A 25,648-nucleotide genomic window follows, 5' to 3' on the forward strand; every position below is an offset into this window, starting at 1 on the left:
TATCATACCATACAAACAATTTTAATTGTGTAGTTACAGTCAATAACCACTCCTAGTCAGAACATTTCTGCATAAAGAAAATTGTGATACACTTATAAAAACAGCCAGCTGTAACAAAATAACTGGTGTTTTCATAGCAATAAACTCATAAAAAAGAAATACACCTTTATACAGAAAATTTATACAGCTGTAGCTTTAAAATTGATTGTAAACCAAAGGAAGACACATTGCAAACATCAATTATTTTCACATTAATTGCATAAGTTTCTAAGGTGATCTATTAGTTTTATTTACCTAAGCTTATTTGCATGATAGTAAAAATTGCATACAACAATAAGAGTGAAGCTTATAGTATGAATTGCTTGGATAACATAGAGCACTTTTTATAGGCAACTGTGTAAAGCACATTTTCTCTATTTAAAACTTTTAAGACACTTTGTTTTACTGCCCATCAAAATACATTTATAAATAGAAAAAAAAATCAGTATGATAACAAGAGAAGCAATATTACATTTAACGGAAACTTCCAAAAAAATTAATTACAACATGATGCTGCAGGATCTACAAATAAATAATGAGGACTAAATTGTGTTTCACATTTTCTTTTTCATTTTCTTTAAAACCATGTAACAATGAGAATGGAAAAAAAAAAAAATACAGTGACCTTTATTTCCAAAAGAAAACAAATCTGAATTACGGCAGTGCCATATAATACAAGGCATTTGTTGGCATATGTTATCTTTAAACTGCATTCCACAGTCTATAGTTCTTTTGTAACATACAATAGAACAAGAGTAACAAACTCTTTTTATTTTATTTTTTTAAATAAATGTTAGTTTCCAAAGATCAAGTGTGGAGTGCTACAGTAATAATTAAAAACAAGAACATAATGAAAACAAAAAACAGTAAATCACAAAAGTTGTAATGCTTGTCTGAAGGCTCCAGAATCAAAATCACTGGTATCATGCTTATTGGGTACACTCACAGTGTATCCAGTGAACACAAATTAATATCAAACAATCCTCAACGCTTCATCTGTTGCTGCGAAGCAGTTTGTAAAACAGAGTAAAACATCTAGTGCAGTCTGCATTATCCTTTTTTCAACTTTTGTGCAAGTTTTGGAAGATTCATTGGCCAAACAATGAATAATAAAGGTTTGACAGAACGCAAGATGGAATTTTCATTTCATTAGTAAATACCAGTGGCACTGTTGAAAGAAAATAATACTTTTAGATCAGTCTTTCAGTTCAGCATTAATCTCTGTGTTCCCTTCTACCGATAACTCTTCTTCTAGTTTAACTGAAAAAAGCGTGTTTGCATTTTTGTCTTGGATGCTGTCTTCTAAATCCTTGAGCAACTCTTCCTCTTTGTATTCTGCAACATCTACCTCCAACCCAGAATTGTCCTTCAGCTTTCCATGGTGTTTGAGATAATACCGCTGGTTCTGAAAGAACTTGATGATGGTGTACTTGGGCAGGTCAAGCTGAGCGGAGAGAGTCTGGATTGCTTCTTCATCAGGATACAGGCCCACGTCTTGTATGAAACTCTGTAGGATCCCTAGGGCTTCAACAGAAATCTTTGTTCGTGGCCGGGGCTTCTGACGATTTTCATCTTCAGATTCAGCTGGTGATGCTACTGTCGGTTGCCTTGGGGGGAGTCTGGGACCCGGTTGCTGTTGCTGCTGCTGCTGTTGTTGCTGTTGCTGCTGCTGCTGTTGCTGCTGCAAGACAAAGCACAAAATTATTTTTTTTGTACACGTATTCTTCGTAGCATTTTTGTGTTACCGTGAAAATCCAGGGGAACAATTGCAAAGCTATAGACGATTGGTAAGTTGAAGGAAAACAAAACAAAGGGCTCATTACTGATGATAGTACACTGAGCCCAAAATAAAGGAGAATTAGTAACCCTCTGCATATCTTGCATGTATCTGCATGTGTGTAAGCAGAGACTGGGATAAAGGACTGTCAGGATGCAGGCAGAGCTGTGGCACCCTGGCTTTGTCTGGCTGAAAATGCCGATGACGTGTCATCGGTATAGTTAAGCTGACACACTTTAATGAACGTGCTTCATGAGTCAAGTGCAGACAAGACAAAATGCTAAGTAGGTGACATAGTGTAGGATTAACTTGACCAGCTTAGCCAGAACTATACAAGGGCAAAGTGAGAAAAGTGCCAGATGAGGGCAAACACACAGGAGCTCTGCCAGCAGCAGCAGCTGCTGCCCAAAAGCAAGGGCTGCAAATCTCTAGCAATGGCTGGGGTGAGGGACAGGGGAGATCAAGGGAGGAGCTTTATAGCTAAGTGTGGAAATATCCCACCACCAAACTGAGCTGAGCAGCTGCTGAAGCCTCCCCAAACTTGCAAGCACTACTACAGTCTGTGAGAGCTGGAAGTGCTTAACACCACTCTGCCAAACCCAGTCTTTGCAAGGACAAAGAGATCAGGAGACAGCAACTCGTTATTTCCCAGGCTGGCACTGGCCCATCTTGCCTGTGGCCACGGAGAGGGTCTGTCTTGCCTGCATTCAAGGATCCTGACATATAAACAGGGAACAAATATGTTTACCTACTGCAGTGTTTGTGCTGGGGATTATTCAGTTAATATTTATAAAGCACTAAGATGCAAAGCTTTAAATAAGTTGCACTATTATTATTAGAAGGGAACATACTGCATTCCAAAAACTGAAGCAATAAAAATGAGCCAGTATGCACATCAGAAGAATAAGATAAAGCAAATCATGATGTAAATAATTAACAAGAGCTTAAAATGAAGTTTTGCAAACATGGATTCAGAAACATTCTTAAAAGGTGAGGCACTGAGCCCAAGAGACAGAAATGTTTTTCTCATCCACTGCTGGAGTACAGTACATTATAAGATCATGTTTAAAATCAAAAGTAAATTTATCAGCTACTGTTTTTGTTGACAATTCTTTTGCTCTGCAGCACAGGAAGCACTGGTTAGTAGATATTTTGGGTCAGCAAATTTCTTGTCATATGGTACAAACCACCAGTTATTATTAATAAACAACAGCAGCAAAACAAGCAGTTGCTATCACCACTTTTCATTTCCCTTTGCAAGTCTTCCCTCGACAATTTTTTGTGTGTCAGAAGTGGTTCCAGAGCTTTTGGTTGCAGCTCACTTGCAGACCTCAAGTAGCACAAGATATTGTAGGGGTAGTATAAATATTGGATTGGAAATTTCCTTTTGCAGTGCTGCTCGTGCTCGTGGAGACTTCGTGTAGGTCTCAACACCCACATCAGCAGACTCTGCTTGAGGAGATCATGTTATTGTGTGACATAAATGCTGATGGAATCTGCGCTCTTGTCTCATCCTTATTCACATTCTTTCATGTTTTATGGTCTGCAAGCAGTCCCATTCAAAGCTTCAAACCCAGAGAGATTCAAGACTACTCCCAGCACATTAAATTCTTACAAGACTGGAGGCTTTGTATACACAGTTTGAAAACTTGTGTCTTAGCTACATATTTATGCATCTTCAACAATTAGAGTGCAGTAGAAAACAGACAAGACTCAGGCCCAGTCCCCCAATCCTTTCACTTACAAGTCACATTAAGAGATTACAGTGCAAATGCTTATGTGAATGATATTTGCGAGATCAAGCACAAAACTTTTATCAATAAGGCAGGAAAATCTAAGTAAGTAGCATAGTGATACAGTGTTTATACTGTGCATAAGCTCCTCCTTTTATCCCTTTAATAAGCAATTTTATTAAAAACAATGCACATTTCCAAACAAGTGCTGTTTTATTACTCAATATAGATCTTTCTCTCTTTTTGCTAAATCAAACTGCAAGTTTTCAGGCTTTCACGATTATTTTAGTACTTGATATCCTAAGGGATTGTCCTATTCAGTTTGCTTTATCTTTAATATATACTTGTATTGTTTCTGCCTGTGAGATAACTTTATCCTCCCTAGTTCTATAAATATTTTTCTGCACAGGTGATACAAATGGTACATCAAGGTCTCAGCTGAGGTTGAAAACTCTGAAAAACAGGGGCAATATCTGCCCTGTAACAGAGAGCAGCTAAAAAGCTGACCTCAGGTCTTCATGAGAAGAGATTAAAGAGCCTTCAGCTCAGAGAGCTGCAGATTGCAGAATTACAGCACGGCTTGGGTTTGGAAAGGACCTTAAAGGCCATCCAGTTCCAAGACCTCTGTTGTAGACAGGGTTGCCACATACTAGATCAGGCTGCCAGGGCCCCATCTAACCTGGCCTTGAATACCTCCAGGAACAGGGCATCCCCATCTTCTCTGGGCAATCTGTTCCAGGTTTCACCTACAATATTTAGCAGATGGCCATCTGTGCTCCCTGTCTCATGGTGCCTGGGCGAGCCAAAGGCCTGGCCTCCCAAAGCCGAGTGCATGGGTCCTGCAAGCCCTCAGTTCTCTCCCTGGCACGTTGCCCTCGTGCCAGCTCACCTGCGGAGCAGCACCCAGCCAAGGTCCAGCAGTCAGCAGGCCTGGTAAGAAAGCGCCTCTATGCTCTCCTTTCCCAAGGGTGGTGGGAGAGGGGCTCTGAAGGAAAAACAAACAAACATTGACTCATCCCAAGCTCAGCTGGGGTTAAAACTGGCTGAGGAACCAAGTCCCCTTCCCTCGCTCCAACCTGGGGTGATCAGCTGCTGAATACTGAGCTAAGTTTTCATCAGCAGCTCAATAACCTCCTCCTGCTGAGCTGAGCTCCGAGCATCCCTCTGTTGTGGTCAGGAGGCCCACCTAGCAGAGGGCAGCTAACACAGGAGGCTTGTTCTGCCCACACATGGCTATGCCCAAGCTGCTTTGTCACACAAGCTTGGAAAAACCCAAAGTGAAAGAAAAAGTCTGTGTGGTCACAAACTCATCTTTTAATTCAAGTGGCAGACGGCAGTATGCTGTTATCACTTACCAGGAGACCTGTAGTTAGCCTGGCCAGGAGGAAAGAAACACTGATTTCCTTTCCTATGTTTAAAGCATTATTTACTTAGTGCTCTGCTGGATTGGCCAAGGTAAACTAACCTGAATCTGTTCTGCTGGCACATGGATAATGTGGGAAGGCCTGTCACCATGGTGATGAACTGCATTGCTTTCTTGTTCATAAATGGCATCGCGTTCAGGCTGAGGAAGACTGAGGAACCTTCGGATCATGGAGAGATTCTCCCAGAGGGTCCTGTTCTCTGGTGAGGGATCTTCTTTCCAACGTAACAGCTCACAGAGCCATCCCTTGAAAATAACACCAGAAAAACATTAGTTTTTCCTTGCCTTGCAAGGGGCAAGTGAAGGTGAAATGCAGACTTCAGCAGCATTGCATTCTCTCACCTTCTCCTCCAGGAAGTCACAGCTTTCCCTGTAAATGTTGGATGTGAAATAAACATCAACACACTGAGACTGCCACCCTACTGCACAGACCCCTGCAAGCCACGATCATTTTGGAAAGAACACTTTATTTGGTCCCACATCACGGTGCTGTTGATTGTTCAACAAACCCATCGATCAAGGCAGAATCCCCCAACCCCTCCTCCTCTACACACTGATGCCATATACTGTCTACTGTCAGTTTTCTTCTGTTTATCCATTGGAGAGCACCAACACTCTGTTTCAGTAGCTAGTTAATCAGCTGCTGAGCAGTTTTTAAATACTGATGCTACTTCTCTAGACAAGAAAGTACTCTTGGTACCTGCTTTGACCGCAGAGCTGCCTGATGTAAATCATAACGATAGTGGAATTCCCTAAAGTCCTTTTAAAAGAGAAAAATTATTTGATGAGATGCAGGAAAGTAATATTGTGTTCCTATCTACCATGAGAAGAAATGCCTCTGCAGGTGAATTTATTTGAAAATGATTATCTGTTTCAGTATTTTTCTCATAGACCCAGAAAAAAACAGTCTCACATTTTTGCACAGGGCTTGAGGGGGACATGAGGGAACCTCATGTTTTGGACTTACCCTTCATACCTTTTCCAGGTCACCAAACAGCAAGATGCCTAAAAGCACACCAATCCTAAACCAGCTATCTTTTTGGGAAACAAGCTATGGAGCACAGTGTGCATCATCAGCGTATTTTTATATATTAAAATTTAGAAACAAACTATTACACGCATGCAACCTGCATATTTCTTCCTTTTAGCTTCCAGGATCTGTTTTCAAAACTAGGTCTGTGCAATTTTACTTCTTAATGCTGTGGGAAAGATAATGTGACATTTTATTGAATCAACAAATAATATAAATGTACAGAAGCTTTTAGATCCTTCTTACATGTACTGGTAGTTGAAAAATGGTTTATCCAGACTAGTTTACTACTAGATACAATAGATACATAGATACAATATAGATACGTCATTTTCTTGAAGACATTCATATCTTTAGCAGTTAATAAATGCAGTGTAAAAATATTGCCGTGACAGGAAGAGATGAAAGTAAACAAATAATCTTAATGCGTTCATACTGTATGAGAACATATTTAGTGAGGTGTGTATAAAGATTTCAAGTATATGCTCTGGCATAAAAGTGGAAAAGTGAACAAATGACACAGGAGAATATGCCCCCAAGAAACAGAGATAGCATAAAGAACAAATACTGGCAATATCAGAAGGCAAAAATCTGAGTAGGGCCCAAAGCAGGGATGGGGCAGACTCCAGTTTTTTGTCATGCATATGCTGGGTATTAACCTCAGGTTTAAAAAGTTGATTGAGAAATGTGGCCAAATGCTATCCTATAAAAATATAAAATACTGGCTGTCCCAAATGGAACCATACAGTATGTTTCCAAAACAGGAGCAAGTGTCCATGAATTCTCCCTCCACATAATAAGGATCCATGGGATGCGTTACCAAGTTAACTCACAAACCCTCCACGCCCCTAACAAAATCCACACGTTGCACATGGTTCTCTGCCTGCCATGGTTCCAAGGGAATAAACATATGACTACTAGCTTTCTGCAGCAAGTTAAAAGGTGCAATAAGAGAGCGTAGGTGGTTTACTGAGGAAGGAGGGGAGAAGATGAAGATAACAAAATTGAAATCTTTTAATTGAAATGTGGTTATAAAATTTTTAATTAAAAAGGAGAAGATCTGCTGTGAAGCAGAAAAAAATATTCGTTTGGTTGTCTGGAGTTTGCACTGCTTCACATTAAATCTGTTTGTCCTCTTTCCAACTGTGGTGACACAAAAAGCAGAGCAGCCACAGCAATTAGGTGAAAAACTTGTCCCCCCCAATGACACCTCTTTAAGGTATACTCACAGACCTAAGAAGAAACTGCACCACACATTTAGAAACTGCATTTCTTTTGTCTGGTGACCATGGGAATCCCAGATGCTCTTTTTGAAAAGGACAATGGAAACTCTTTTTAAGTGATCAATAATAAAATAAGTCCTAAGCAATCACAGTTTATGCTGATTAAATATATTTCACAACATTTTTTTTAACTAAGAAATTCCTTCTCCTCCTTTTCTATGTTTCTACGCTTACTAGATCAGTCCTTAATTTTACTAGTCGCTGATGACTAACATTAGATTTCCAATACTTTTCTATTAGCCTTTGCACTAAAAAAGTGCATTTACTTCTTTATCTAAAAAAGATTTAATGAACTGTAAGATAAAGTATATCTATCCCAGCCTTTCACAAAAACACTGATTTTCAGATTCTGAAGACAGTTGCTTCTGATGGTGCGTAGAATAGACTGCTACTCTAATAAAATGTCTCTTTTCCACTCTGTTCTTCATATTCCTGAAGAAGTAAACAAATATTCTGATGAAACATGTGATGGGCAACAGGGAAATGACGGAGTGAATTCTTTTAAAAACAAGAAGTAAGTAATTTTTTGGACTTCATTTATTTCTGAAAATGCCTGTAAAAGCTGATCTCACAAATAATCTCAGAAGAGATAGTGAATGTGCAGTAACAGAAACTCTGGGGATTTATTTAGTTAAAAGGGTGAAAACTTTACTCCAGAATGTTTTCTTATGTTTCACTTAATTTGTGTTCGGACATCTCTATTCAACATAAAGCTCATTCATAAAAGTCAGCTAAATGAAAATGTACGAAATGTTTTTGTAACTTTGAGGAAAACTAATGATACAGACTCTTCTAATGCTGAATTTTAAGTTCTGCAAAATGTGTATGTTTTGCCTCTATTTGATCTAAAGAAGAATGAAGTGCTGTAGCTAATGTAGTTTAATTCACAAATGGACCTAACAGGGCTGATTTTTCTCCTCTTCCACACCCGTAAGTTTAGAGCAATGTCTTGTTAAGAAAATTTATTTTGAAGGAGAGCTCAGACAACTGTTTTTTTCATGTTTTTATAATCTTAAAGAAGTAGAAAGGACACTAAAACAATAACAAAATATTTATAACTCAAATTAGATGACAACCAGCTTCTATAGCAGATGCAGCACATCATTAAAAATGCCTTAAAATAATTAGGCAGATATATCTATGCAGCAAGGCAAACCCCCAAAACTCTGCAATGACATCGGGAAAAACCTTGATTTTAAAACACAGTAAATTTGCCAGGCAACATTACACTGAATATAAAGAGAGTACAAAGCAAAATATAAACATTAGCCACATGTAAATATGTTTGCAGAACTTTCAGGATGTTACTACTTTTCAAACTGACAAAGTTTAATTTGACACCTTCTGTTCTAAAACCTTTGTTTCTATTCAAAATCACGCCTTTAGCTGCTATCAATCACTATGCTCTCTCTATTACTTAAAATACTGGCATGGGCCCTGGATAAACTGAAAATGCCATGCAGATGAATTCTGAGATAATATGTTCAAACCTGTTATATACAACACAAATCCTGTAAAGTTATGTATTGTAAACCTACATTTATTGGGAACTAAAAGTCTTAAATCCATCTGCTACAAAGAAAATACTGTTATGCACTTTCAAGTAACCAAGTACCATCTGCAAAGGTCTTGCTACAGTAAGCAAGAAAATGGTGAAAAAAAAAAAAAAAGATGCTAAACCTAAGATATTTAAAATAAATAAGAGTCTTCTGTCTGGTTTTCTGATAGGGATTTAGCAAAGAAACAGAAGACATTAAAGGAAAAAAAATGTGTGAAAGCTGAACTGCCAAACTAATGCAGGAAAAGCGCAAAGAGGATAACTGCCAAGCATTAGAGTCTGCATGACCCACGAGCACCCTTATTTTAAAGCATACATGCATTTTATCTATGCACCCAAATGTTATTTTACTCAGTCTGAGCTGAGCTTTGTTTAAATAAAATATTCTGCTCTGTCACGTAGTGTCTAAAAACTATTCTTGCATTCCAGTATCTTTCTTACTAAACAAGAAAAAAAAAAAGATAATTGAAATCTGCACTTAAGGTGTAGATACCAATTCTAACTAGATCAAAGAGGGTAGCATTTCCAGCATGAAAAATGCTTTCTGGGCAAAGCTTTCCAAGACAGCAATAAACAAGTCCGGAAAGAAAGGACTCTACGGTGGAGCAACTGAACTCTATTGTTTGGTGAATTTGCTGTAGCGATGATCATTTGCCAAATGTTTAATATTTCTTACAGAAAAACTAACAAAGAATCAAACGTTTTAAAAAAGAGCTGTAATTTGAATTCAAGAAGGCAAAACATTTTTCACTATCAATACTAAAATGTGAACAGCTTTTCTTTGGTATAGCATATCTGACATTATTTTGTATCAGTCTCTGGGGCATATAGTATAATAAAAATATATGGCGTTAGAAGAAATCAGTCTAAATAGGGAGGTGTTTGATACAAACATTTTAGCAGAAAGTTGAATTGCATTTCAGCATCTACTGTGAACAAAGACTAAGTACATAATCCATTAAACAGTACTTCGAACTCAAAAAATTGAGTATTGTAGACTAAACTAAAGTAGGCATTTTGAATGAGCACATTTTCAGCAACTAACTATAAAGCTAGCAATTTATCATTCAGCAAATAATTTTCTACTTTTAAAAGAATCTGTAAGTGTTACTTATGCTAATGAAGACTGTTTTAATCTGCCCACAAACATGCTAAATAGAGGGCAATTTTTTTATTTACAATGCTGAAGGCACTCCAGTTTATAGAACACAGATATGAAATTACACTTGGTAAAATGGGCTCTTAATTGTCTGAGCAACCCAAATCCTTCACCTTTAACACAAAAGCTTATAGACAAAACAAAGGAAAAGAACTCATGAACTAAACTTTAAATATTGACTTTTTCCCTTCAGAAGCCATCCAACTTGCTTTACAAATCTCAGTTTTGTTCCAAATAGCTGTGTTCATCATAGATATTTCCATTTCTTTTCAGAACAGAATCCATGCATAAAAGAGAAGGAAAAAAGGCTAACATCACCACTACAATATATGCATATAGTCTTAGGCTTCAGTATTAACTTGTAAGCTGTTCATTGTAGAGAAAGGTTGCTTTTGGAAAAGTCATAATACTTCGAACGAGATACATAATGGTAGCATAGAAGTACTGAAAGCATTTTAAATTATTTACTAGGTTAAAAGGGTGAAATGGTACTTTAAATACATCAAATTTCATCATCTGGGCCATTTTTTGGTGGCAAAGTGGTATTGATCTTTCCAAATGCTTAAAATTAACTATTTCCAGAAGGTCATTATTTGATTAAAGGCATTAAAGTTGAGGGCAAGAAATGATGCACTTTGTCTTCCTTCCCATTCAAATAATCATGTAATTTAATCAGAACTATCCCTTCATGTCCTGTAATAAAAATGTTTGTCTTAAGATATTGTTCTTTACCTAACATATTAACCTTTAAATGTTATGAAGTTCTTAAGAATAATCTCTGCTTAGCAAAGATTCTTCCATAATGCAATGAAGGATCTCCAGCATTTAAATTGATAAGGCCAAATTTCCCCTATGCATTGATTGGAAAACGCATTAAACCCTTCAACCGAGATTTCTCACAGTGTTCAACAAGATCAAAAATTCAGAGTTCGGAATACAGAAGCTCCTGGAACTGTGAAGCAAAACATGCACACATCGTTTCAGTACAAAGAAATAAAAGAAATAAGTAGCAATGGACTCTATTTTAGTTTATAATGAAAACGTGGTTTGCATTACATTAGCTTATCTAGAAAAATGCAGCAGACAACCCATAATGTAGTCTATGAGTGGAGCATTTCATTTTCAGGCTGATATTACTGAAATGCGACTTATTTCTGGGTGAAATGCCTGTGGGTTTGGACATGGGCATAAGTCCAGATGATCAGAGTAGTCCTTTTTAACCTGAAATATTCTTTTGGAATTTCCTGACTGTGGGAGAATTTATTCTGTCTACAGATTTCTTTTTTGACTAAACTCCTGAAGTTGCTCTGGTTATCCCCTATGCAAAGCCGAGTAGATATGTATGTTTCCCAGATGAGATGAAGTCTGTTAGAAGAAAGACCACTGGATAAGTTCATAAAATTTTAAGAAAAAATAATAATCTATCAGGCTTAGTGGGTTTTGATAGTGAACAACATAGCTGTTATTGAAAAGCTTTTCATTTTAGCTTATCTTTTCAAGTACTTTTAAGAACTGATTTCTGTGAGGCAAACGCTTTCAAGACATTTTGAAAGCTGCCATGAGTGTTAAATAGTTTGAGATTTCTGTGTTTTACTCACAAAACTGTGCTTGTAATTCAAGAAGCAAAAGCTGCTGTTCATCCTGATCCAGATGAGCAGAGCTGGTAGAATAAGAATGCCTCTTCTTGAAATGTGGCCTAAAGTGAAAATAAATGTCCCCAGAAATACGTTTGCTTTATTATTTTGTTCACACTAATCAGTTCTAAGTTTCAAGCTCTGCCTTTGAGCATTCTGCTAAATCAGAGAAAGTTTGAAACCTGAAGCTGTCCTTTATCTCCAGCTATTTCTGGTTTATCTCTTCTACTGGCTTTCATTACTAGAACATTGAAAGGGGAAGCCAGATGTGAATTTTAAGTAAATCTGTATCTGCCATCGTAATAGATGAGATTTAGTAAAACAAACAAACTGAAAACCCCACAACCGCATAGGGCTTTTCAGAAGAAAGGTAAACTTCACTAGCAGGAAGAACTTCCTTTGAAGAAACAGATTATGCCGTTTCCTTAAATTTCTTATCCAACCTATTATTCAGCTGTACCATCTGTCTACATGTTACCTCCACCTCTTCCCTGGGTTGGGAAGAAAAAAACTGACCGAGCTGCCAGCAGTGATGCTGACAGCATTTCATTGCAATTTTTTTGGGTGATATTTTAGGGGAAAAGGATTCCTAATGTCTCTTCTTCCCTCTGCCTTTTCTCCTCTCTAGCTGCAGTACTTACAAATTAAAAATGTCCTTCTATTGTAAACAACCACACAAAATTAAAAAATAAAAATAAATTTAAAAAGGCAACTTGCTAAAGCAACCTGTAAAATTCAGTGACAGGCAGCAAACAAGTACAGAAACAAAATGACCTAGAGAGCTGGTTGCCCTGCTCCTTCAGTCTTGTCTGTCGGATCAGACCTCTCCCTATGCGGAGCCCTGGTGCGTGGCTGAGAGCCAGCACTATGGAAAAACTTGTCGGCTTAAGGGCTGAGGCTGTATCAAAGCTGGTATGTGTGGTCCCTGGGTACAAACACTTGAGATGTACCAGCAGCTCATGGGAAGAAAAAACAGAACACTCCTAACCCACTAACTCTAAAACTGGCTGAAAACATAAATATCATTACTTTTTAGTTGTGTTCAGAAGGAATTAATAAACTAAATTAAGGGCTTCTCCCAAGTTCGGTTTCTCTGCTCTCAGCCTCCTCCACCTCTCTTTTCCCTTGTTCAAATGTATCTTTTCTACAGTATTGCCTTCAATTGCCTAGCAATGATAGGCACAAGCTGTAATCAAAAACATAATATGCATTCCTTTGAAAATCTTACATAAAATGCAACTACATTCATATGTAAAGAGAAGGGAAAAAGTAATAGATGCAAGAACAGTGGGTGAAGCTTTATTCTGCCTTCCTCTACTCCATATCCATCCTTTTGCACACACACAATCCAATTGGCATCATAACCACGAAATATGCAGGACGAAAATGGACTTCACAATAATAAAAAAAAAGTATATATTAAAAAAACCCACACACAAGAAAAAACTGCTAATTATTAAATAAGTCAGTCTTAGTCTGGAACATTACTTTTTATGGTATAGGCACATAAAATGGGTCAGTAGGTTTCACAGAGGGTGACTGGTAATATATGGCCCTTTATCTTTCATTTAAGTAGGGAGAAGTACTGATTTCACTGCAATACCAATGCTTCCCTTGAAAGTAAATACAACCCTAAATCCAACCATGACCCTTAATAGCCCATATTTATTTATTCTTAAATGTGCAATCAATTTTTGTATGGAAGCTATATCTACTGTTTAGCTAGAGAAGAGTCTAACAGAAAGAGCCTGGCAGTTTTAAAAATCTTTTTTAGTACTATCAATTTACTACCGAAATGCAAATGTTTATTATTATGTTGCTTATGGAGATTTAACATTTGTTTTGGGGGAAAGACCTCTGGTTAGAAGGCCGTAGGGCCAAAGTGTCACTTCCGCAATTACTTCAAACATGTGCACATCATGTTGTTAGATTTATTTTTTTTTAAGCTTATAATTTCCCAGAGGGAGTAATTTAAATCTGTGGCTCCTCGTCATACTCCTTTTTCTTTCCAGAATTCATTTTGGATCATAGGAAGATCCGCATGCACTGAGGAATCACACGGTTGATGAGATGTATCAGTCCAAAAAACATGTCTCAAAAGTGCTCCTCACACATCTCCGCACACTTTTAGGTCCTAAATCTTTTCCTCTGTATTTTTAATTCAGCATTTAAATACACTGAGAAGATTTCTTTTAACATTTCTCGTGCAGCTCAGCTGGATCCTGCTGGTCCAGACCTGTTGTGAACAACATGCAATGCTCTGATCATGCCAAAAGTGAGGGAGTCCTAAAAAAACTGAAACCAAACCTGCCCCTAACTTTCCACATTTTATTAACCACAAAAATGGTCTGAAAATGAAGGGTGTACACTACTTCAAAGCATTTAAAAAATGTTTAATATTTACACCTGTGAAAGACAGAAACGTAGGTGAATGAGAAAGAAACCAGCAGAAATAAATGTCACACATGCAAAAATAAAGGCAGCAAAGCCCTTGGAAAGCTAAAATCCCCCAAATTGTAGAGTGGTTGCTTGGGGCATCAACTTAAAAGTACAGGAAAGCTGGAGCAAAGGGAAGCTGGAGTGAAGGTTTTGACCCTCCTGGCTGCTGGGAGTTAACAGCAGGGTGCTATCAGGTGGCTTGTCCCCATGCTGGGGACAAGAGCAGTCACAAAGAATAAGCTCTCTGGGAAGTGCAGTGCTGAGTGTCAGGCTTTTTTTTTCACTGGGCAAGAAGAGACAGTGGAGTTTGTCCCTCCTGCCTGCCCTGAAGAAGTTTGAGCCTTTGGTTTCTCTCTCTGTAGTAAGTAAGAATAATAAATGGATGCTAAGAGATGAAGTGCGCCAGCTGCCTTAAATGAAAAATAAAAAGAAGCTAATTTAAGTCCTTTTAAAATAACTTTTTATTTAAATAGCATTAAGTACCATTATTCATATTACACTAGAGATGCTAAGTACCCTCATATATAACTAACATCAGTCACCTAAGTAAATCCACAGATGCAAGAGATGCTTGTGCAAATCTTGTTCAGCTGAGGTCCAAAACATCAGGGAATTCTGCTTGGGCCTCTCAGACCTAGCACCCTTACTTCACAAATATCCTCAAAACTATTTTCATTGTCTTCTCAAATGCTATTCCGTAGTAAAGGAACTTGATGCTGTACAAGAATAAAAGTAAGAAAACCATGGAATAGCCATCTGAATTCCAAATAAAATTTGGAAGATGCAAAATTATATAAATATTTGGAAATTTGATTTTTTTTTCCCCCCAATTTCCTAGTCTATTCATTATATATCAGTAGTTGGAGTAATTCATAACCAAAAACTATGAAGTTTGACTTAGAGGTAAAATTTGAGGAAATTGAAAATGGACACAGTAAGAAACTGTCAGAAGTAGTTAAATTAGAAATTATCTACATTAAATTGTTGTCTCCTTCCTCACTATTCACCTCACAATCCTGTCACATTCTTTGGGGTGTTGAATATTTTGAACTATGCGGTGTAATGATAAGGGAGAAAACACACTTCTACTCTTCCTTACTCCTGCCTTAGCCCAGCAGCTCTTCTGTATTTTAACCGGTCACTTGTTTAGCAAATTGTTTCTCAGAGTGCTGCTGTTTGCAGAAGATGCCTTTATCTCTACAGTGGCATGTTTTGTAGAGCTTTGTTTCTCAGGACGAAATTTCCCCCGCCATTTCCTGTTTAGCTTGTTTTTAAATGCTTTAGTTGCCTCATGTTAAAAACCCAATATACTGAACCCTCAGAAGCCCCCAGATCGGTGGCCTGCCTATTGCACAGGCAATCTGAGGAATGAAGAAGGAGTGGGGATGCATGTGGGATGCCCTATAGCAACTATATAACAGGGGACAGTAGTGAAACAGGGAAGAAGGACTGGTAGAAAACCAAGAAAATGATGAGAGCGTAGATGGGAGATGAATGGGATAGGAAGAAGTCAAAGAAAGGCTAAGAGGAGAGCTAGCAGGACAAGTGAAGGTGGAGAGGAAAACAAAACAGAAGGTGAGGATATTAAAAGCAGGAAGAGAGATTAAGGAAATCCATCCTGTCAGAAACAGCACCTCTTATTAGGCAGACAGCAGGTGCTGCCTGAGGAGGAGCTGATTCATGCATCTGGAGAGCAGGAACCAAAACACCTCTACCTAAGAAAGGGAAATTAGAAATAAAAGATTCAAAGAAATGAAAGCTGGATTTCTGAATCCTTAAGAGAAATCTGACAGTTCACGTTCTGCATGATCTCATCTCCTGTGAGTCCTTCCTTCCCTCCTGACTTATTTTGCAAACATCTGCAGTCAGGACACCTTTGGGGCTCCTACTTCCCTTACAGAGGCTGCCTGCTTTGTGACCAGGCTGTGGGGTGTCTGGGTAGCCAAATTGTCCTCTGCAATTTGTCCTATCAAAGTACACTACCCCAGCATACCTTTTTTCAACCAACTTTGAGCACATCTCATGCACTTTCAATATTGCCACCACATCACAAGTAACTGGCGATGGATAAAATGATCTCTGACTGCAGCTACTTATTTCAAACCTCCTCTGGAAGTCATATTACAGATTATGTTTGATGAATTTCACTCAGCTGTGCTGTACCACTCATCCTGTCTGACAATACCTGCAGAATCTTTCAGGGAATCCATTCAGTTGCACTCCACACTTACATTTTTTCCCTACTGTAAGGATTGGTAGAACTTTCTATCAAAACTATCTAATTGTTTTCTTTGTGTAGAAAAACTAGCCAATAGTGATCTACTGAAGGGGAAATGGTTTTAAAAATCCTTACTAAGTATTGAAGGCTGTTTAAGGTGGGGGAGTTGAAAAGCTGAACCAAAAAAAAAAAAATTTCTAAAAAAAAAGTTATCAATTCAAAGGCAACATCTTGATTCATAAAAACTAATCATAATCTGTTTCCACCAGAAATACCAGAATGTTTTCAATAAAACAAATCAATTTACTCTTTGCCAAAATTCTCGCTACTTTGACAATCCTTTACAAAGCAGCATCTTTTTCCCAGAGGAGGAGGTAAATAGAAGAGTTAGTGCAGAGTAAAAATTTATGGAGAAAAACTTGGGCAGAGGATTTTATTTTCACTAAATTCAGGTGGTAGCGAAGGCTCCATTTTTGGTTAGCGAGGTGTTTGCTGGCATGTTATTTTGAAAAATAGCACAGTAGGATGACTTCTTTAATAAGTGGGCATAAAAAACAGAGATTAGAAAGTCTCAGAGTGAGAGGCAAACCCCCTGTGTGATATCCAATGTCTTTGCCAAAGCAAGGAAGGTTTTTAATAAAGGTCGTGGAGAAATAATCTCCAAAGAAAGCAGTTTTTCTTCAGCCCTATATGTTTACCCTTTTATTTCACTGCTTTGCAGCGCAAGGCAGACCTCAACACACACACAAAAGGAAACAACAACCAAAGGGGAAAAAAAAAGAAAAAAAAAGAGCCTGAAATTTTAGTTACACCACATGTGGTTTTCATTTGTGAAAAATGAACAAGCTGTTTGTGGTTAAACTGTCTAATCTGCTGTTATCAATCTAGCGCTGCATTCAAGATTTACAGGATACATCAGCTTCTGTGCCACATTAGCTGTAAAAGGGAGAGGGGGTGGGAGGAAAAAGGAGGAGGAGAGAGTTTATCCTGAGGAATAATATTTCCAATGCAGCCACACTCACACTACATCTGGTTGTGCTGGTAGCGGCAGTTAAATTGAAATATTTCACAGCGTGTGTCAGAAACATGCAGAATGGTAATTATGACAGATCTGATTAAGCCTGAGTGCCACTCGCTCCCCGGCCAGCTCCGGTTGTGCAGGTGTGACCTTGTGCGTGCCTGCGTGTGTAAATAAAATTAATTACAAGCGAGAGGGCGAAGGCTCCGGTGACATCACAAAGCGGAGAAACTCCCAAGGGGGAGACCTAATGGAATATTTTCCCTCAGTCTAATAATACAGTTCATATTGACTTGAGGTAATTAGTGGGATCATTAAAGCAGTTTTCCCGGCGTATTTGGCTGCCTGATCAGATTAGTGAAAATGTTCTTCAGAACAAGCCCTGTGTGGTCTGCCAGGGAAGGAGGAAATAAAAAGCAACAAAGCATATTTTGGAATGATAAGCAGCGCTGGACTCCTCGCAGGGCACTTTGCAGGGCTGCTCATGGCAGCCTGGCTGCCCCGCTCTCTCAACCGTCTCCATGCTTTCATCCCACCCGCACATGGCCCCGCTTCATGGGATCCGAGACTTTTTTTAATTTGTGTTTCTCTATCCTTCTAAACAATCATTCTGTATCCCCCATTACTTAAAATCAGGTAAAAGCCCGGAGGAAGCACTAGCCTTAGACCAACTGCCTTAGGACAACTGGGGGAAGAAGGAGAATAAATACAAGATCGGCTCCCCCCAGCTCTCCTCAAAAAGCTGATAGGCCACAGTTAAAAGGATTGCAGGCGCCGGATTGAGAATTAGTAACATTTTCATTTCCTAATGAGCTTACCCCAGCAAAAAAAAAAAAAGAAAAAAAGGGGGGGGAGAGGGGGTTGTGGAAAGGAGGGGGAAGGAAGAAGAAGAAAAAATAGAAAAAGTTTCACTCTAATATAAAGTCTTCCACGGTAGCAGAACACAGAGCTCTAATCAAGAAATGGACCATTTGTTTAAAAACAGTCTATTGAGCATGCTCTACCTTGCAAATGGAATATGCCAAGCTCTGTCACAGATGGCAAGCTTTGACAGTTCCCATCCGTAGCGTCGATACTCGACAGTTCAGCACAAGATCAGTGACATTCTGTCTCATTAGAGCCACGCTAATTATCACAGCTAGTTTCAGGGGAAACCATGTGTTGCAATGGTCAATTTGAAGGAGTCTGTGCATCAACAAACTGGTAATAAGGATCAGACACCTTATTATATGACAGCATGCTGCCTATGATCTGATTTACTGAATCAGAGGTACTGAGGCAACACTGAAGCCTGATGGGTTATGGAATCATGTGTACACAATGCATATCTGAAATGTGCTTTAAAAAGAAAAAGGAATTATATAGAAACAGCACAAATAATTTTTTTTAAATTGGAAAGCTATAATAATGACATCTTTCATTTGTCATTAAGACATGAAGAGCTATTCAATATATCATCTACCCGCCTTATCTTTAATCAAATCAAATAAGATAAATAATTCAAAATGAAAACTGTAAAATTATGGATTATGCTAAATTATAATTCATTCTGTACTCTGACTTTTCAGTTGCAATAACATGTACCAAACATTCCTTATGTTGTGCCTTCTTGCTTCCTTAACAGAATTTTGTATTTTGTGAAGAGTTTTCTCTACTTGGCTCTCTTTTGTCATTTGTACATTTGATTACTTAAGCTTGCAGCTCTCCTTGCTTCTTCCCCATACACTGATCCTTCCACTGGGTCAAGCCACCAAACCCAGAACCTGGTTACCTGTGAACTAGGACTGCAACTTGCTTGGTGCCCAGCAGCCCCAGCCCCATGCCTGGCAGGGACACACTGTAAAAAGGAGGCTATAACAGTGCTAAGCATTAACTCCTAAATAGCACAGGGCAGGTATGTACTGCATTCCTCCGGGAAATCCCTCCTAAGGGCTCAAATACTTCCTGAAATTGCCACCACCTCCTCAACCTGCCCCAGGACACTCTCACCAGAGCTGTCTGACCTCACATATAGGGCATGTTCAGGAAGCTGCTTTTTCATACATGTGTCAACATATCCAATATTTGCCCTATTTGCAAAGGGCTGGCAGGCCCTGAGGAATGTTTTGAAGTGGTCAATATTTTCTTATGAGTGAAGTATTTTCCATGCTGAACCTTTTCTTCATTGGCTTCAACTCTATCAGAGTTTAATGCTTTTTTTTTTTTCCCTTGCATACAAATCTGTGTGGGCAATTGGACACGGATGTGAATCACCTCAGATGTTTTAAGGCAGTTTCTCTTGGGTGCACCACTCCTGACTCAAGAAGCCACTGTCTACTTTTTATGGGTGGGAACCCAAGACTCATTGAAGACAACCTGCTTAACCAAAGTCATCTCCATAAAATGGAGGCGACCAGGACTGATGCTGGTCCTACTCCACTTCTACCTGGATTGAGCAATAAGCCCGCTAACTGAAATACATTTTCCTATCATCTGAGAAAGAATTTTTTAAAAACATTCCTAAAAGAATTTCCTAAGGTTTTTAGCCTTTATTTCTGAGAAGATATTATGTAAACAAAATTGATATAAGGGCAGAGGAAGAGTGTAGAGTGCTCTCCTTTTGTTGCTGCAATAGAAATCCAAAAACCTCCTTCCTCCTGACCTGGGTGAGGTAGAACACACTGACTCTGCCATATGATATTTTGTGAAAGAAGCAAATCAGCTTTATCTGCCAAGTTTCACAGTTTCACTGAATGACACACCGCTTTAATGGGGCCATTCTTGATCAAGCACAGGAGCCCATCTTGCCTTCTCGGTTCACACTCTTTTTCTCCTGTCCCTGCTGACACCCAATCCCATCCCAGCTCCTGCTGCTCATGGCACGTCTTCAGCTGCCAGACTGATCACCATGGGGGTGAGGGGAAAACATTAAAGAAAATGAAAGGACTCAGCTATACAGGGGAGACAAAGCAGAAGTGCGGTGAAGGACTGAACTCCAGGCCAGGCCACCCCAGGACCACATGAGGTGCAGCCTCCTGAGGAGTAGCTTTGAGAATAAATGGAGACCCCTCCTAAAGCTACATTGTCACCAGAGATTTACTCCTGGTGATAAAAAGGTTTCTTTTCCCCCCTCTGAAAAATGGTTGAATAGATCGTTACATATCTGTGGTAATGGCATGTTACATCTTTGTGCCAGATCCACAATGCCATGCTTGTTCAGTGTGGGAAGCTGTTTAAAAATGACTTTCCTATTAGAGTATATAGCTTAGTCTCTAGATGGAAAAAGCCAGATCAAAGATATAGCATTTATAAAACTGCTGGTTAAAAGATAAAAGTGAGATAACAGACATCAATTTTTCACTATAAATCTCTGGGTTTACTACAACATTAAAATTTCCAGCAAAAGCAGAGTTTTATATACCTGAACTCTAATGGCCTATTCTGAAAATATTTATGTCAGGAAAAGCACAGTATTTGCACACCAAAAGCAATTTTAGTGCCAGTGTTTAGCTTTCCCTTCCCATTTAACTCCTTCCAATCTACTCACAAGTGGGAGATGCTCTTCTCAATGCCTACTCTGTGCTCCCTCCCAGGCACAGCTTCAGAGGAGGGAATTCCAGGTGAATATTAAGGCCAGAAGAAAACACTACTCATAGAATTTCACCGCACAAAATAATTGTGTGATGGCTTAGGGTGGAGTCTATAGCATGTTCTAAACCACTGTACTTCCATGCTTTGCATGCAGAACTGCTCATTGCAAAGGGTATAACCGCCTAACAGAACTGAAAGCCAGGGAGAGAGGGATAGGAATTTAGGCAACATTGTGCAACAGCTTAAAAGTAACGGGTCAAAACTCTCTTTAATTATATAAGGATTCTGGAATTATGGCTAATAATCTATTGGTTCTATTTTGACATGAAAATCAGAACACGATCCTAGGAGTCCCAAGTGTCCCAGCTGCCAAAGGCTTCAACACACAGGCATTTTTATTCAGGGAGGACAGAGGGTGTGTGACACCTACTTGCACATCCACAGTAATCTTCAGCACTGCAGATGCAGAAGAGTACTGATTTTACCTATTTATTCTGCAATAAACTTATTTAGGAATAATAATGCAAACTAACAGCTATATACTACAGCACAGAGGACTCCCAGAGATGTGGAAGTTGGAATCACCTCAGTTTTTGCAAATTGCAATTTCCTAAGTTTAAGAAAGTTTTAGCAACATAAGCTGATTTTCACAAAAGTTTTGCTTTTTTTTCCCTACTTCACACTATCTTTTCAGGGTAAGCCATAGAAGTTACTTCTCAAAACACAGCAAACATACTGGAGCACTACAAGTCTCTACTTCCCTATCTCTCAAGGCTCCTAGGCTTGTGGGTTTTTGTTTTTTAGTTAGTTAGTTTGTTTGTTTTTATGGAATAGAATTAGATTTCAGCATCTGTCACCATCAAAAAACCCCCTCATCCCCGGCTCCCACATGAAAACATTGTAACCAATGCACAGCTACTGAACCATGATGCCTTAATGATCATTACACAAATCAACTTTTTTTATTTGAAGTAACGAAATTAAGATTGTGCTCTCAGAATTATTTGAATCAGACTGTTGGGTAATAAATTTAATAAAACCCCAATGTGATTAAATTCTAAAAGTAATGCATACTACACAAAATTCTGTGTGGATTCTTTTCATTTTGACTTATTCAGGTGTGCTGATTAAATTTTAGCGAACAATATTGTTAGCATTTGCCCTTCTTCCACTAAAAACCCCTGTGAGTAGAGACAAAATGTGGTAAACATTTCAGTCTTTCATTTCTATATGTTTTTCTAAAACTCTCTTTTCAACATAACCTAACAAAAAGTATGTAGGCCTATTATGCAGACCAAATGCAATAAAAACATAAGACTTCAAATATTGACACTAGATGTTTTGCTGATCACAATTCTAAAACCCCCCAAAAGATAATATGTATTTAAGTAATTTGAAATATTATCTTCCTCAGCTCCTTAGTATAAACATTGTAACTTTTAAGGAATGTATTTTGATTTTAACAGAATCTGGATAAGATAAGTTATTGATCCTGAAATATATAGGAATTTTTTAAATACAGATTGTGTGCATTGCTATATAGGAAAGGAATCCAACCAGGAGGAACCTCCTAGCTAAGTACCCAAACTGATTCAAATCCTTTTTTTCAGGAGAGCCAAGTGGCAGTTTTTGAGTGAGTCGGCAGCAAACTACACTGTGAAACTGCAAGTATGCAAATCCTCACTCTTCTAGGGCAGAGCATGATCTCACTGATAGCACTGCAATCTCTTCCTGCTTCCATCATCCCATCCTTGTGCTACGACCTCTGATGCATCCAGGTCAAATATGAGGACCATGCGTGGCCCCCAGTGCACCAGGCAACTGTTGTCAAAGGCACTTACACAGCACAAGGGAGGATGCTTGATTTTTACCTCGGCACTACCTAAATAGAAACTTCTGTAGCACATCATTTAATAGCCCTTCTGTTCAAAGTGCTCTACTCAGCAGAACATTATCTGCAGTCTCCTGGCTCAGGCAAACCCAGCCACCTTGCAGATGCTAGCTGCTTAGTAAGACACCCAATCTAATACTGACAAAAACCAGTTTCTGGAAAAATAAAAATAAAAATAAAGCCCTCTAGCAAAGTTTTATCTTTATCTATCAGGACACTGTTTTCAGTCACGTACTCTTTTGTGCCATAACCCAAGAATTTAATCAAGTTAATCAAGTTTCTATATCCAAAGCAAGAGAAGAAGAATATTCATTTTTCATTGGTGAGTTTTAAAATGAAAAATTTTAACCAACACATAATTTTCTACTATGTGTTCTCCAGACTTTGCATTATAACTTGAAGTGATTATCCCAGGTTCTCCACTCTGGAGTGAGAAACCAATATCCTCAAATTAAAGAGAACAATGAACCATAAGATCCTCTTAAAGAATATGTTTGAACAAGTCTCTAGTTCATGCAAGAGAGACTTCTTTGCCCCTAGAAATATTTCTCTTTATTATTGACAAGCTTCAATGCAGATTTTTTCACACGACAGATTTCCTTTACTCTACATGGCTTTCCTACATTTGTTTTTTTTTATATTTTTTATAAATATTGATTGTCTGACTAGTACTCAACACTGTTAAGAGAAGATCAAACACATTCAGTTTACCTACGAGGTTACTTCTGTGAAGCAAGTATCTAGTAAAATGGCACTTCGGCTAAATACAGCCTTGAGATCTTGCTAAATAAATAAATTAACATTATTTTGCTTAAATACAGGAGAAAAACAATCTCTGAAAATAAAGACAATCCCCACAATGAATTGGAAAAGAACTGTTTTCTCTTGTTTGTTCAGTATACTCAGTAGCACAATTTGCACAAGATTCTAAGTTTTTGTACTAATGCTCTAAAAAAAACGCTACTTCATCCTTTGGAAGCTTTTGTTCTTCCAATGCTGATTTCAAAAGGGATTAACTGTTTCTTTTCACATCAGAATTGGAAGAGCTTTTCCAGCTAGAAATTTTAAGATTACATCCTTAAATAAATGCAGTAAGGCACAAACTCAGATCACAAGAACGTGGACCAACAGCTGAGATTTATACCTTAGTTTTGTGGAGAACAGCAAAGAGAAGGGAAAGGTGTAGAGAACGGACAGTTCTCCAGCCTCTGGTCTTGACATGTAAATAAAGACATCTGAGGAGCACACAGGTTGGGAGCTGCTGTAACATTCTATCATAATTAGAAACATTTTGAGAGCCCTGTAATTTCCAATCAAAATTACAGTAATTTCTGATATACAAGCCATGATTCATGACAGAAATTTTACATTCCATGGGAGATTATAGTGGCCTGATGTATGACACACTGAGTACAGCACTAACATAAACAATTCAGTTTAATGTTTAAACAGCACTTGGTGTTTAGAATCCCACAATAAAAGAAACATATTATTGTAGAAATTATCACTTTGACAGTGATTGAAGGGTAGGCAGGCATGTGGCCCATAAAGCTGTAATTTTTACAGTCCACAGCTTGAGTTTAATCATTTTGATATAACATTTCCAAACTATCCCTTTAAATGCTCCTTACAACATATAACTTAAGAGACAACAACCTTTCTGTACAGTTAAATGGAATAAATTCCAAAATGTGAACATCGTAAAAGTCAAAGGTCAAATAAAATTGAAATCAACACTGAAATCCGGAAAGCACAAGAATGAAGGCACAATTAACTGATCGCTGACAGTTTACCCTGGGAGATGCTGTGTTTTCTACGAAGAAACTTTAGAAAAATACAGGATAAGTGACTGCTTGGACTTCACAACTCATCTGACATGAAAATTTAACATTGCAAGCACTGGTGTTTTAACCATTTCTATCAAGTGTTGACATAGCAGTGGCTTTAGTTGCACCCATTTTTTCTATATGTTTTCTCAACTTGCATTTTGAGTACATTCTCAGTTACATCGATGCTTCTACATACTCCAGTGATGTTTCTCAGAAGACATGTCACTTATGATAATCACAGCAACAAGTGCTCACTGATTTCCCTCTCCTGCCACTCAACTTGACAGAAATACTTCAGTTAAAGAAAGCAGGATAGAAAACCACACAACAAAGCTTAAGACAGAATGTACAATAAGTGTATACGCACACACAGGTATCCATGCAGCCATCCTATTCCACAGAGACTATACAAGCTTTCTTAGATGTAACTGGTTTGACCGTAATGTGTTTTTTTTCAATACACAGACAGTTCTGTCCCACCTCTGGTGCACATCCTCAGAACTGGGTCTGCTTCATCAATCCCCATTTCTGACTCATTTGAGCAAAAATCAGAACTCTGGCATTCCTCATTACAGCACAGAGAATTGCAAAATACCAAAGCTCTAAGTCTGCTTTAGCACCACTATAGATGGATTGCATACAGCTTTTCTCTTGTCCATGTCAACTACGCGTTTATGAAACAAACTCTTTCAGAATTGCCTGACTACAGAATAAAAGGTACCCAGTCCCTGCCTGTGGACTTAGACAAGCTCCAAACTGTGGCACTATCCCATCAAGCTAACCCACAGCCAGTCACTAAAAATTACACAGAAACAGCTCAAAAACAAATGGGGAGAAAAGTAGGGCTGCTGCACCCAATGAACTTTACCTGGCTTTTGGTTGCTGCCACCTTTGCAAACAGTGCTTGAGACACCTTAGCTCTCTTCATTTCCTGCTGAATCTCATCATAAATGGAAGCATTAATGTTCATGGAATTATTTTCTGTTTTTCCATTCCTCTCTGTAGCAATAGTAGCAGTTTTGACCTGGAAAATATATGTTATAAGAC

At 38.4% G+C, this 25,648-nt stretch overlaps 1 protein-coding gene across 2 annotated transcripts; it reads right to left on the reverse strand.

Moving 5' to 3' along the window:
• Nucleotides 1–25,648, reverse strand: SATB1 (SATB homeobox 1). 2 transcript variants are annotated; one of them, XM_019616489.2, is made up of 4 exons: nucleotides 25,470–25,648; nucleotides 5,015–5,218; nucleotides 4,439–4,534; nucleotides 1–1,720 (listed from the first exon to the last, which is right to left on the reverse strand). In XM_019616489.2, exons 1-4 carry the CDS (start codon nucleotides 25,569–25,571, stop codon nucleotides 1,235–1,237), a joined length of 888 nt encoding a protein of 295 aa, XP_019472034.1. In that variant the 5' UTR covers nucleotides 25,572–25,648; the 3' UTR covers nucleotides 1–1,234. The 2 variants fall into 2 exon arrangements, with proteins under 2 accessions (XP_019472034.1, XP_010711110.1); XM_010712808.3 differs by lacking the exon at nucleotides 4,439–4,534 and having other exon boundaries at nucleotides 25,470–25,644.

Source organism: Meleagris gallopavo, chromosome 6 (assembly GCF_000146605.3).
Source record: "Meleagris gallopavo isolate NT-WF06-2002-E0010 breed Aviagen turkey brand Nicholas breeding stock chromosome 6, Turkey_5.1, whole genome shotgun sequence".
Lineage (NCBI taxonomy): Eukaryota > Metazoa > Chordata > Aves > Galliformes > Phasianidae > Meleagris > Meleagris gallopavo.

What these genes read in the sequence shown, in the direction of transcription:
- SATB1 (XM_019616489.2), bottom strand. Translation starts at nt 25,571, where the DNA reads ATGAACATTAATGCTTCCATTTATGATGAGATTCAGCAGGAAATGAAG. An exon ending in TGGCAGCAACCAAAAGCCAG is followed by an intron (nt 5,219 to 25,469) that starts GTAAAGTTCATT and finishes GTTATTTTCAAG; the next exon opens with GGATGGCTCTGTGAGCTGTT. An exon ending in GGCTGGGTGCTGCTCCGCAG is followed by an intron (nt 1,721 to 4,438) that starts GTGAGCTGGCAC and finishes TTTGTCTTGCAG; the next exon opens with CAGCAACAGCAGCAGCAGCA.